We start from the raw sequence: 14,508 nt of genomic DNA, 5'->3' as shown, positions 1-14,508 counted from the left end.
ATTTGTACTAAAAGACACTTATGACTAAAATCGTTTGACCCTTCTAGTATCCACATGTTGATGCAGACAATCGTTAGACCATTAAACTCTGTTGCTTACCAGACTCATTGTGTGATAGTCCCAGCCCTTGGGTATGTTCCTGCATACCCATAGTGTGCACAGTTTCACCGTTGTTGGGTTGAGAAAGTGTGCTATTCTGCCCTGATGGGGTTGTTCTGCATGGGTGGCATTGGGGAGGGTCATGGAAGAAGGGAGGTTTGGGCTGTACTCCATTGGTGCTGTCTTTCCACTCTGTTCCCCTTTGAGGGCTTTGATGCTTCCAGCTTCCTGAAGCTGGGGTGGGCTGGGCGTGACTGCACTCTGTGCTTTGGGTGCACCGGACCGTCCCCTATGTCAGAGCTGTTGTTTGTGGGGGCAGTCTTCTCTAGCTCCTTAGCGTTTTGCTGCTTCTTTTCCTGGTGTTGTCCGTGGCTTTTCTCAAACAATGGGTTGTCGTCGTTGCCCGTTTCAACATGATCCACTTCTTTCCACTAGTCTGGTGTTGGTGTGGGCTCTTTTTTTGTGTCAGTGTATTTATGGTTTTCCGCATAACCACTTTCTATTCATCCTGTTGGGTCTCTGATGATTGTTGATTGTCGGCTGGGGTGGCAGCTCAGGGGACAGGCTTGGTATTTGGCAGCCTGCTGCAACATTTTTCCTTCTCCTTGTACCTCTCTCTGTCTTTTTTTGTCCTGGTTTGCACACTGGAAGACTCTGTGGGCAGAGGGTTGCTGGTCTCCTTTGCAGCAGCTATGCTTGACATTTCTTTCTCATGTTTCTCGTTGCCTGAGTGTAGCATTTTGGGAAAGTCTTGCAGAGGTGACCTGCCTCACCAGACAGGTTACAGCATTTATTCAGCTTACAGTTCTTGCAGATGACCTTGCTGCAGTTGGCTGCCATGTCACTGCCGCAGGTTTGACAAACTCTGGGCTGCCCTGCATAGACCAAGCAGCTCCAAATTCCCCTGATAACAAAGCTGGAGGACGGGTGGACGATAGTTCTTTTGCCATCCATCTTCAATGTCACCTTGACTTGCCATTTGTTGGTCCAATTCCTGAAAGGGTCCTTGGCCTCAGTGCTGCTCCCAGACACTTTGATGAACTTAGTGAGGAAAGTGAGCGCATCCACAACAGGAGATGGGTTGCCATAACACGATGACAGCATAAACAGCAGCTCCAACGTGAGAAATGACAGTGGTGCCAGGTTTCCTCTCTCCTTGAAGACCCTCAGGAATTTCTCACAGCCTGCAACACTTTGTAAAGGTCACATTGAAGTATCTACTGCTGAGGAAATCCTGCAGGTAGTATATGTCCACAGCTTCAAATCCGCAGCATTCAAAGGGAATTGAATAAAGAATGCATGCACCTCTTTCATTATTTTTCATTGCTACCCTACCAGTGTAACACACCCCCTAGTTTGGAGCTCAGGTGTTGATTGCACCATCATTTGAAGTTCTCACAAGTCAGAGGAGAAAGAAAACAACCATGAGACAACTTCAGCACTAACAGAGTGAAAGACCAAAGCCACGGTTTGAACCCCAACCCCCCTCACAAAATAAAATAAATCCAAAGAATCGCAACTCGCACTTGTCCAAAGACATTCATCATGGTCTCTCCCCTGCCAGCTTGTTTATCCTTTCCTAATAGACATAATCTCATTTTTGGTATCATCCTAGTAAATTTTTTTTTGCAATGTTTCCAGTGCCTCTATAAACCTTTTATAATATGGTGTCCAGGCCGCACACAGTACTCCAAGTATGGTCTAACCAAAATTCCACGGAGGTTTACTACAACTTCTCCACTTTTCAATTCTCTTCCTCGGGAGATAAACCCTGGTGCTTGGTTTGCTTTTTTTCATTAATGACCTTGCTGACCTACATCACTACATTTGGTGAATTGTGTACTTATGTTCCCAGGTAGAAAATAGCATCTTTAAATATTCCTTCTGAAATGTTTAATCCACCACTCTATATAGACACTTGCCCTACCAAACCCAGCCTTAAGAAAGGAGGGAGAGAGAAAACAGGGAGCTTTAGGTCTGTTGGCCAAATATCAGTGGTAGGTAAAATACTAAAATCTATTACTAGGGACCCATTAATAGGGCACTTAGAAAATCATAATGTTTAAACAGGTGTACAAAAGGAAAATCATGTTTGACATATATATTGTAAAACTTTTTGATGATGCAACTAGTAGAATGGTTAAGGGGAGCCAGTGGATGTAGTATATTTGGATTTTCAAGACATTCAATAATATGCCACACAAGAGATTATGCAAAATTAGGGGGCTCATGGGATTAGGTAATATATTAGCATGAATTGAGAATTGGTCAATGGACAGTAGGAATAAATAGGACTTTCGGGTTGGCAGGCTTTAACCAGCATGATACAGTGCTGCAAGGTTCAGTGCTTGGGCTTCAGCTATTTACAATCTATATTAATGATACACATGACTGAAACATAATGTATCCATGTTTGCTGATGATACAATGTTAGTGGGAAAGTAAGTGGTGAATATACAAACATGTGAATTAAGAGGGGTAAGCCACTTGGCTCCTCGAGCCTGGTGCACCAGTCAGTCAGTTCATGGGCTGATTTGATTGTAGCTTCAACTCCAAATTCCAACCTACCCCCGATAACCTTTCACCCCCATTGTTAATCAAGAATCTATCTAGCTCTGCCTTAAAAAATATTCAAAGACTCTGCTTCCACTGCCTTTTGAGGCAGAGAGTTCCAAAGACTCCTCAGAAAAAATTCTCATCTCTACCTTAAACGGACAACCCCTTATTTTTAAACAGTGACCCTAGGTCTAGATTCTCCCAAAAGAGGAAACATCCTCTCCACATCCACCCTGTCAAGTCCCCTCAGGATCTAATAAGTTTCAATCAGGTCACCTTTGACTCTTCTAAACTCCACTGGATACAAGCCTAGCCTATCCAACCTTTCCTCATAAGGCCAATCCTCACATTCCAGGTATTAGTTTAGTAAACCTTCTCTGAACTGCTTCCAACGCATTTACATCCTTCCTTAAATGAGACCAATACTGTACACAGTATTCCAGATGTGGTCTCACCAATGCCCTGTATAACTGATGCATAACCTCTTTAACTTTTGTATTCAATTCCCATCGCAATAAACAATAACATCCTACTAGCTTTCCTAATTATCTGCTGTACCTGCAGAGTCTGCAATCTTTCACCATTTAGATAATATGCTTCTTTTTAAAAAAAATTTCTGCCAAAATGGACAATTTCACACTTTCCCACATTATACTCCATTTTGCCAGATCTTTGCCCATCTGCTTAACCCAACTATATCCCTTTGCAGCCTCATGTTCTCTTCACAACTTACATTCCTACCTATCCTTGTATCATCAACAAATTTAACAACCATAGCTTTGGTCCCTTCATCCAAGTCATTTATATGAATTGTAAAATGTTGAGGCCCCAGCACTGATCCCTGTGACATCTTGCTAACCAGAAAATGACCTATTTTAGTTTCCTCAATAACTGATGTGGCAACTTATCAAATGCATTCTAGGAATCTAAGTACAGTAACCTACCGGATTCTCTTTTATCCACAACATATGTGGTTCCTTCAAAGAACTTCAATAAATTGGTTAAACATTATTTCCCTCACAAAACCATGCTGACTCTGCCTGATTACCTTGAATTTATCTAAATGCCCTATAAAGTCTTTAATAATAGCTAACATTTTCCCTATGACAGATTTTAAGCTAACTAGCCTGTAGTTTCCTGCTTTCTGCCTCCCTCCCTTTTTTGAATAAAGGAGTTACATTTGCTATTTTCCAATCCAATGGAACCCTCCCCAAATCAAGGGAATTTTGGAAATTAAAACCCATGCATCAGCTATCTTACTAGCCACTTCTTTCAAGACCCTAGGATGAAGTCCATAGGACCGGAGACTTGTCTGCCCAACAATTTTCTCAGTAGCGTTTCACTGGCAATTGTAATTCTCTTGCTTCCATTTCCTGATTTACAGCAATTTTTGGGATGCTATTTGTATCCTCTATAGTAAAGACTGATGCAAAATACCCATTCAAGTCATCTGCAATCTCCTTATTTTCCATTATTAATTCCCCAGACTCACTTTCTATAGGACCAACACTCACATTGTTAACTCTTATTTTTCAATATCTACAGAAACTCTTAATATCTGCTTTCTCTCGTACTCCTAATTTTTCCTTCCTTATTAATTTTTTAGTCATTCTTTGTTATCAACTTTTGCTTTTTTGGTTAACCATGTATGGTGGATCATCCCCTTGGAATGTTGCTTTCTTGTTGGAGTGTATCTGTTATGTATATTGTGAAATATCTCTTTAAATGTCTGCCACTGCATCTCTATTGACCTATCCCTTCACCTCATTTGCCAGTTCACTTTAGCTAGCTCAGCTTTCATGCCCTCATAACTGCTCTTATTTAAGTTTAAAACATTAGTCTTGGACCCATTCTTCTCTTCCTCAAACTGAATGTAAAATTCAATCATATTATGGTTGCTGCTACCTAATGGCACCTTCACAATGAGGTCAATACTTAATCCTATCCCATTGCACAAAACCAGGTCTTGTATAGCCTGCTCTCTGGTTGGCTCCAGAACACGTTATTCTAAGAAACTATCCCGAAAACATTCTATGAACTTCTCATCTAGGCTACCATTGCCATCTGATTTTTCCAGTCAATATGTAGATTAAATTCCCCCATGATTATCACCATGCCTTTCTGACAAGCTCCCATTATTTCTTCCTTTATACCGTATCCTACCATGTGGGTACCACTAGGGGGCCTGTACACCATTCCCACAATTGATTTCTTGCCTTTATCATTTCTCATCTCTACTCTAACTGCTTTGACATCCTGATTTCCTGAACTTAGGTATTTCCCTCTATTGTGCTAATACCACCATTAATTAACAGAACCACCACACCACCTTTTCCCAGCTTCCTGTCCTTCCTAAAGATGCAAAGAGGTTGTAGGTGGTATTGTGAAGTTATCCATTTTAACAAAAAAAACAATAATTTTTTTTGAATGGCAAGAGACTAGGAAATGTCTTCATTCAGGGGGTCCTAGGTGTTTTTGTCAATGAATCACAACATTAGCATGCCAGTACAGCAAGCATTTAGGAAGCAAATAGTACATTAACTTTTGTTACAAAAGGGATTGGAATAATATCTTCGTACAATTATACAGGTTATTAGTGAGGCCACAACCGCAACAACTTTGGTTTCTGGTTACTTGCCCGAGAGGGAGTGCCATAGAAGTTCACTAGGCTGCTTCCTGGGATGAGGGAATTGTCCTACTTGGAGCGATTGAGTAAAGTCAGTATATATTCCTTGGAGTTAAAAAGCATGAGGTGTGATCTAATTGAAACATATAAAATTCTTATGGTGCTTGATTGAATATGTGTTGAAAAAATGTTCCCCTAGCTGGAGAACATAGGATCACTGTCTCAGAATAAGGGTTGAGATCAGAAATTTATTCAATTAAAGGGGCTGTGAACCTTTGAAATTCTCTCTGAGAGAGCTGTGGATGCTCATTCATTGAGTATCCTCAAGATAGAAATCAATAGATTTTTGAATATAAACGGTTAATACGGGAATAGTACAGGAAAGTGGAATTGTAGCTCAACCGTGACCTTAATAGTTGGTGGAGCAGGCTAGAGGCCAAATGGCCGACTACTGTTCCTTTTCTTTTATTCTGTTCAATCCACTCCCATGAGCCAATTCCTCCACTCAATCTAACGACACAGACCAGTTCCCTCACAACTGGCTATTACAGCAGATTCTTACCACTAAAGTTTAATCACAGACCAACCTAAAGAGTGATATTTACCTTTGCAAACACGAAGAATGAATGCTCTCACACACGCCAAGACTCGCCTTGTTCAGAGCCCGCTTTTCCCTTTGCCCCCTCTCTTCCGATTCTCCCCTTTCTCGCCTTCTTCTCTCTCTTGTCCCCTACCCCCGCTTTGTTTATCTTCCCCGCTAACTCTCTTTCCCCAGCTCAGTTTTGCTTTTTCTCTCCGCCACCGGTTGGAATTTTCCGCCGCGCGGCACAAAAACCAAAATTAAAAAAAACAATTGCTCTGATTGGTGGAGCACAGCGCACGCGCAAGCGGCTGCGTGGAGAGGACATTTTCATTGGTTCATCCATAAGAGGAGGAGAGGTCGGGAGGCGGCCGGCCCGCCGTTTCTATTGGAGAAATGTGGCATGGCGAGGAGAGGGTGGGGGGCGGAGTTGCTGGCTGAGAACAGACACTTTCGATTGGCTACGTTTCACGTGGTCAGGCCATCGTGTGTCGGTGCGGTCACGTGGCTGACTCATATAGCGTCATGAGCAGCTGAGCATGCGTACTCGATATATAATCCTGTGGCTGGTGAATGTGCAAATTTTGTTTTTAACTTTTCTGTCGGCGGATTGAGTTCGGAATATGCGGTTCCAGCGAGTTTATTCTGAACTCCATCCACCTCCTGCAAATTACATTGCGCGGGCGTTCGCAGGCTTGACCTACGTAACCATAGCCTTGAAAGCTAACTGTTTCTACTTATATTCTGTAGTTGTTGGGTAAGTGAGGTGGTTTCCTATGTAGTTGGCTGGTAGCTAATGGGACTCTCGATCTAATGATCATGGATTCAAGTCCTATATTGGGTAATGCAGATATTCTTCGAATATTTCTTTTTTTATCGATTTGTGCCAAAAAGTACCTTTAAACTAAATATTACAATCTATTCTCAGTTCATTGGATGTTGGAAATCGCTTTCTGGTTAGATATCTTAATCATTTACTCATCGGTAGCATGTTTTACAGGGGAAACAGTTGATAAACAATACATGGACTAGATACAGTAGCTTGTTCCTGGTGAAGGACTGAACAGATCTATGAATGGGTAACGAACTTTTGTCTCTGCCAAGCCAACTTGTCCGTTTTAATACGAGCAGCCAACCCTGATAGTCTGTATCTGCGTATGCGCAGAAAGTGCTTCCCCCCCTATCGTTGTGGCACAAATAAACAGCCTTCTGTAAATTGCAGTTGTGTTTATATTTGCAATAATCTTTGGATTATTGGTCAGTTTATTTTGAGTGATCAATAAGGAGAGGTATCAGGAGCATAGGATTTAAGAGCAGGAGTAGGCCATTTGGCCTTTTGAGCCTGCTACGTCATTCATTAAGATAGTGGGTGACCTGATTGTAGTCTCAATTCCACTTCCTTGTCTGAACCCCCCATTACCCTTCACTCACTTGTCTATCAAAATTATATCTAACTCAGTCTTGAATAAATTTGATGACCCAGCCTCCAACTGCTTTCTGGGGAAGAGAATTCCATAGACTAGTGATCCTCTGAGGGAAAAAAATTCTTCTCATCTCTGTCTTAAAAGGGTGATCGCTTTTAAACTGTCCCCTAGCTCTAGTCTTCCCCACGCGAGGAAATATGTTGCTGGTATCCAGCCTATCAAGTCCTATGAGAATCTTATGTGAGCAGAATTTTACGGCCCTGTTGTAGCGGGGGCAGGGCCATAAAATGTGCCAGCCATTCAAAAGCCCATTGACTTCAGCCAGACTGTAAAATCCCACTGTTGTCAAATCCACCCTATATGTTTCAGTCAGATCACCTCTCGTTCTTCTGAACTCAATGGGTATAGGCCTAACCTGCTCAACCTTTCTTCATCCCAGGAATAAGTCGAGTGAAACCTCTGAACAGCTAACACAATTATATTGTTTTTTTAAATAAGGAGACCAAAACTGTACATCATATGTGGCCTCAGAAAGGCCCTGTACAGCTGTAGTAAAATTTTGCCACTTTTATATTCCATTCCCTTTGCAATAAACATTAACATTCAACTTGCCTTCCTAATCGCTTGCTGCATCTGCATACTAACTGTGATTTATGTACCAGGACACCCAGATCCCTCTGTACTGCTGAATTCTGCAATCTTTCTCCTTTTAATTAGTATACTGTTTTGCAATTATTGCCAAAGTGAATAAGTTCACATTTTCCCACATTATACTCCATCTGCCAAATTTTTGCCCACTCACCTAACTTATCTATAGCCGTTTTGGTATTGATGAGCATTTGAGAAACAGTGAGTCTTGAAACTGGACAGCCAGAAGAAGGGTTTTATGAGCTGTCACACTCAGCAAGGGTGCTGTTGTGTGAAAAGCGTAGATAGACTTGGGATAAACTAGGACACCTGGTTAGTGGGTACCAGACATGAATGTTTAAAATGGAACAGAAGGATGAAGTAAGTGGTGTATGGATGTGTCAAGTTGTACCAAGGTGCCAGTTTTTAAAAATTCTTTTGTTGGATGTGGGCATTGCTGGTGAGGCCAGTATTAGTTGTCCATCCATAATCATCTTTGGGAAGGTGGTAGTGCGCTGCTTTTTTGAACCACAGGAGTCCATCTGGTGTAGGTACACCCGGTTTGTTATTAGTTGGGGGTGGGGTGTGGCGGGGGTTTGGTGGAAGTTCCAGGGTTTTGACCCAGTGACAGTGAAGGAATGGCAATATCATTCCAAGTCAAGATGGGTATGTGGCTTGGAGGGGAACCTGCAGTTAGTGGTGTTCCCATATATCTGCTGCCCTTGTTCTTCGGGGTGCAATAGGTCAGGGGTTTTGAACTTGCTGTCAAAGGAGGCTTGGCGAGTTGCTGCAGCGCGTTTTGTAGATGGTACACATTGCTGCCACTTTGTGAATGTTTAAGGTGGTTGATGGGGTGCCAATCAAGTGGGCTGCTCTTTCCTGGATTGCGTTGAGCCTCTTGAGTATTGTTGGAGCTACAGTCATCCAGACAGGCGGAGAGTATTCCATTGCAATAATAACTTGTGCCTTTTAGATGGTGGACAAGCTTTGGGGAGTCAGGAGGTGAGTTTCTCAGTTAGAATTCCCAGCCTCTGATCTGCTCTTGTAGTCACAGTACTTATATGGCTAGTCCAGTTCAGTTTCTGGTCAATGGTAACCCCTGGGATGTTGATAGTGGGGGATTCAGCATTGGTAATGCCATTGATTGTCAAGGGGAGTGATTAGATTCTCTCTTGGGGGTGGTCATTGCCTGGCACTTGTGTGGCATGTATGTCTCTTGCCACTTTTCAGCCCATGCCTGGATATTGTCCAGGTCTTGCTGCATTTAGACATGGATTGCTTCAGTGTCTGAGTCGTCTTATAGAATGCTGAACATTGTGCAATCATCAGTGAACATCTCTACTTTTGACCCTATAATGGAGAGAAGAACATTGATGAAGCAGATGAAGATGGTTGGGCCTAGGACACTACCCTGAGGAACTCCTGCAGTGATATCCTAGGACTGAGATGATTGGCCTCCAACAACCACAGCCATCTTCCTTCATGATAGATATGACTCAAACCAGTATAGAATTTCCCCCAATAGCCACAAACTTCAGTTTTCCTAGGGCTACTTGCTGCCATACTTTGTCAAATGTACCTTGATGTTAAGGGCAGTCTCCCTCCCCTCATGTTTGGACCAAGTCTGTAGTGAGGGTAGGAGCTGAGTATCTGGAAGAATCCTAACTGAGTATCAGTGTGCAGGCTTTTGCTCCGTAAGTGCCAACTGATAGTACTGTTGGCGAATCCTTCCATCCCCTTACTGATGATCAAGAGTAGACTGATGGGGCAGTTGTTGGCTAGATTAAGGTTGCCCTTTTTGTGGACAACTTTTCCCTGGGCCACTTTCCACATAGTTGGGTAGATGCCATTGTGTAGTTGTACTGGAACAGCTTGGCTAGGGGCACAACTAGTTCTGGAGCACAAATCTTTAGTACTACTTCCAGGATGTTGTCCATGCAACATCTGCTTTACCAGTGCCTTCAGCCATTTCTTGATAATGTGGAGTGAATCAAATTGGCTGAAGACTGGCATCTGTGATGTTGGGGAGCTCAGGAGGAAGCTGAGATGAATCATCCACTCAGTATTTCTCGTTGTAGACGGTTGCAAATGCTTCAGCCTAGTCTTTTGCACTGATGCGTTGGATTCCCCCATCAATGAGGATAGAGATATTTTTGCAACCTTCTCCCTTTTGTAGTTTATTTGCCTATCACCATTCAAGATTGGATGTGGCAGGACGCAAAGCTTTGATCTGATCTATTGGTTTTGGGATTGCATAGCTCTCTTTATCACATGATGCTTCTGCTGTTTGGCATGCAGATAATCCTGTGTTGTACCTTCACCAGGTTGGCACCTCATTTTTAGAAATGCTGGTGTTATTTGTGCTATTCTCGCCTGGACTCCTCAATTGAACCAGGGTTGATCTTTTGGCTTTGATGGTAATGGGAGAGTGAAGAATGTGCTGGGCCTTGAGATTACACATTGTGGTTGAATACAATTCTGCTGCTGCTGATGGTCCACAGCACTTCAGTTAAGGTAAGAGATTGTCTAGTCTTGATTCTAACTCCACATGTAAGGAGCAATGTGATTTGTCATAAATAGCTTGGAAATCAAATTAGAATATGTATTTTTAAAATTCTTAATGACCTGCTGTGATTTTTGGTACTACTGACCGCATCTGTACACCATTCTTGGAAAATTTTAGATTTCATTGAGTATACAGCAAAGGAACTGGCTATTCAGCCCAAGTGATCCATAAAGGTGTTTGTGCTACGCACGAGCTTCCTCCTTCTCAGATATTTGGCATTGTTTTACTTTGCATTTTCCCCACAATTCAATGGGATTGGGATGAATATAACTTTGTAGTTAATTCAGTTCAGTTTCAGTCTCCTCCAGAAAAGCTAAGCTGCTTTTCTTTTTCCATTTATTGAAAACTAAAATAGTCAGATTTTAAAATAAAGAGTGAAGCGCTAGAGCCTATGTTGCTTGATCCTCCTCTTCATGGTACAAAGAATGTTGAAAGACAGATTTCCAACATTTGCAGTATTTTGCTTTTGTAAAGGATTGGAAGTCCTTATAAAATGTCACCCTTCACGTGACACTGACTGATGTGAAGGGAGATTGGTTTTGAGACTTCAGAATTCCATGATGAATGATATGACATTGGCATAGAGACCAGGAGAGGTGAAAATTCAATGCTTGAGAAGGGAACTGGGTAAGATTCTCTATTACTTATTGTTATCTAAACTAAAGGAGTCATCTGGAAAATACACTTTATTGAATAAATATGAATTAAATACTAATGTCTAGGCTGTTTTTTATGTACACTATGAAGTTATAAATGTAACTTGCTTAACCATTTTACAAATAGAATTGGTGTCAATATTGCAAAGAACAAAAAAGTACAGCACAGGAACAGGCCCTTCGGCCCTCCAAGCCTGCACCAATCATATTGCCTGTCAAACTAAAACATTTTGGACTTCCGGGGTCCGTATCCCTCTATTCCCATCCTATTCATCTATTTGTCAAGCTGTCTCTTAAACACTACTATCGTACCTGCTTCCACCACCTCCTCTGGCAGCAAATTCCAGACACTCACTACCCTCTGCGTAAAAAACTTGCCCCGCACATCTCCTCTAAAGTTTTCTCCTCTCATCTTAAATCTATGTCCTCTAGTAATTGACTCTTCCATCCTGGGAAAAAGCTTCTGACTATTTTGTAAACTTCTATCAAGTTGCCCCTCAATCTCCGTCGCTCTAGTGAGAACAATCCGAGTTTCTCCAACCTCTCCTCATAGCTAATAACCTCCAGATCAGGCAGCATCCTGGTAAACCTCCTCTGCACCCACTCCAATGCCTCCATATCCTTCTGGTTAATGTGGCGACCAGATTTGCACGCAATATTCCAAGTGTGGCCTAACCAAGGTTCTAAACAGCTGCAACATGATTTCCCAGCTTTTATACCCAATACCCCTGCCGATTATTCTATTCAGCACAAATTAATTATGCTTACAGAAAACGGAGTCACAGTGTTAGCTATGTTCTATCCAGGCACTTGAGAGGCCTACAAACATTTGGTCAAAATGCCTGGAAGCTACCCTATATTTATAACATAAATGTCCCTTACTTGTCATTTATTTGAAGGTAACTTGGCAAACTAATTAATTGGAAGTATAATGCTGTGAGAGATGTGTATGTAATTTGAGACCAGGAGAATCAAGCCCGGGGCACCTGTTGCCATTTGTGTTTACGCCAAGGTCTCCTAGCAACAGGAAAAGTACTTTGGTCTGTTGGATTGAGCTCAGAAACCTGAGTATTGTCTTTCAGCTGCAAAGAAATTGCCGACACACTGAAGAAGGCATCCTCTTAATATTTATTCTGCAAACACTTTCTGATATCAGTGAATCTAAATTACATTTTTAGAAGTCTAGTGTATATCACATTTAAATCTTTAGAGATAGAACTGCTGTAGTCCTGGTACAGTTCTTTATTTAAGGGACATATTATTCAGGTAATGTGCACATATTTTCAAGAATTTAATTTTTAGGAGAGCAGCTTCCATGAATGAAAAAAATTGAAATTGGCTTGTTTGTAAACCAAGTTGTTCTAAGCTTCATAGTGTTATCTGTAAGTAAAGAAACCTGAACGTCATTGCAGAGGATGAACTAATGAATACTGTCTTTGGTCTTCGTACCCAAAGTGATTTTTGAAGAACAGGAATGTCGCTGAAAGTGGAAAAAAGGCATATAAAGAAAGAAATTGAAAAATTATTGTACGTATCAGTTGGTAATTTTCCTCTTTAAATGTTGTGTTTTATGTGTGTGCTTAAACAGCAACTTAAGGAAATTAGAGAAAAAAAAATTAAATTTGAAGGTTAACCAGAATGGTCAATCGCTTCTATTTTTCAAGTCTTGCCTAAATGTGTTGGCTGGGGTATGATGCCACAGATGCTGCAACCCTCTGGTGCTTAATACAAGTGGATAATCTTCCCATGTGAGGTCTGACACGATTGCAAACAGATTATTTGACCATTGTGGGTGTTAAAGCTGTCTTGCTGTGAGCCAACATCTTTATGCATACTTTCTGCCAGAGGCCACTGATAGCAACCAGGTTGGGGCCTTTGAATGCTTGTAGACACATTGAAGAAGGCATCCTCTTAGTATTTATTTTGTAAACACCTTTTGATATCAGTGACTCTAAGTTACATTTTTAGAAGTCGAGAGCATGTTGCATTTTAATATTTAGGGATAGAACTGCTGTAGTCCTGGAACAATTCCTTGTTTAAGAGGCATACTATTCACGTAACGTATGATTATTACATGTAATTTCTCATCTTTAGGGCAGAGACCTTGTGGTCAATTATGGTCCCACAGTTGTCACCTAATGTAGCATAGACCAAGAATCAAACCCAAAATTTTTTTGTCTGTATTACTTACAGTTACATAGGCCAGTGAAGTTCAATCATCGTTTATAGGTCAGAAACTGTACTTTTAATAAGAACATCAGAGTTGTTATGGTCAGCTGTTGTACTTCTCTAATGTAACCAGCATCTGTTTCTGTACAAAGGAAAAATTATATTGGCACCAGACTTCGTGAAAACAGCTTTGATCCCAAGGGAAAAATGGAGTCAACATACTTCAATGATTTGGTAAAGCTATAAACAATATTGATAATTACTAATAACTAGTTAATCTGAAAAAAAATTGTTATGAATATTGCTTTGTCAGGAATTCGCAAAATGCAATCTGCTTGAAAAGCTTTATAGACTGAGTAAGAATGCAGGAATCAATAGCCAGGCAATAATATTTATGAAATATACCAAAATGATCCTTACTCCCTTCACCTTAACTTCTTATAAAGGAACTACATGGGGTGTACCAGTCAGTATATGCTTGGAGTTAATGATGCATCATGGCTTGCTGAATTGTCAACCATTGTATTATCTGATTGTATTAGCATTTACACTAGCAACAGAATACTGAGTGAATGAAATGCATCTCATCAATTATTAAAGGAGACAACAAAGTCAACAGCTAACAATCCTTTATTAACCTTGAAATCATAGCAACACTTAAAATTGGTAGAGAGGGTTAACTGATGAACCAAATAACAGATTTCAGTTATATCACAGTAATTCAGCATTAACTGCTTGCTGAGATTCACATAATTGGTGAAGGTAATGTGGGATTAGGTCCCTTGACAAGCTAACAGTACATTTCGCTGTCAGTTTCTCAAATAGATTTGTGTCTTTGTGCTCGTTGTCAGTCACACGTCCAGCACCATTAACTTAACTATCACATTCTTTTCAGTTGGCGTGGATGAACTTGTTGCCTAGTTTTCCTCTGGGATGATGATGGCAGCTTTCTGAGATGTCAGAAATAAACCTTAGTCTTCAATGCTGACTATTCCTCCTATTTCTCATGAATAAATTCACCTTCTGCACTGGTGCCTTTTTTTGAACTAGCTGTCTTAAATCTTGCCTCTGAATCCATGGAAACTTGCACTTCAAAAGTGGTACTCTTTTACCTACCTACATCTGGTTGGTTGACCTGTAGAATCTTAATTTCTGTAAACTTTCTTTTGTCCTATTGCAAATGCACTTTCTAATTATAGAGACAC

At 41.1% G+C, this 14,508-nt stretch overlaps 2 protein-coding genes across 8 annotated transcripts in view; one reads left to right on the top strand and one right to left on the bottom strand.

The window, feature by feature from the left end:
* The window catches only part of si:dkey-57a22.11 (uncharacterized protein LOC569865 homolog), a 54,345-nt gene extending 48,384 nt beyond the window's left edge, over positions 1-5,961 (bottom strand). Inside the window, exon 1 of one of the 2 annotated variants that reach the window (XM_041200083.1) lies at positions 5,887-5,961. The gene's annotated coding sequence lies outside the window, so the exon portion shown is untranslated. Of the gene's footprint in view, positions 1-2,561; positions 2,602-5,886 lie in introns of those variants that run through there. The other variant, XM_041200084.1, reaches the window with a different exon arrangement.
* A 415-nt stretch (positions 5,962-6,376) lies between these two features.
* LOC121284813 (gamma-crystallin M2) overlaps positions 6,377-14,508 on the top strand; it is a 58,328-nt gene continuing 50,196 nt past the window's right edge. Inside the window, exons 1-5 of one of the 6 annotated variants that reach the window (XM_041200531.1) lie at positions 6,377-6,618; positions 10,237-10,426; positions 10,953-11,105; positions 12,590-12,661; positions 13,456-13,537. In XM_041200531.1, the coding sequence (XP_041056465.1) occupies positions 12,609-12,661; positions 13,456-13,537 (135 nt within the window). In that variant the 5' untranslated portion in view covers positions 6,377-6,618; positions 10,237-10,426; positions 10,953-11,105; positions 12,590-12,608. Of the gene's footprint in view, positions 6,619-6,847; positions 6,941-8,636; positions 8,915-10,236; positions 10,427-10,952; positions 11,106-12,589; positions 12,662-13,455; positions 13,538-14,508 lie in introns of those variants that run through there. The other 5 variants (XM_041200533.1, XM_041200535.1, XM_041200534.1 and 2 more) reach the window with 5 other exon arrangements.

Source organism: Carcharodon carcharias, chromosome 12 (assembly GCF_017639515.1).
Source record: "Carcharodon carcharias isolate sCarCar2 chromosome 12, sCarCar2.pri, whole genome shotgun sequence".
Classification (NCBI taxonomy): domain Eukaryota; kingdom Metazoa; phylum Chordata; class Chondrichthyes; order Lamniformes; family Lamnidae; genus Carcharodon; species Carcharodon carcharias.
The sequence above is the reverse complement of the archived record's forward strand: the minus strand, read 5'-3'. Positions and strand labels throughout refer to the sequence as shown.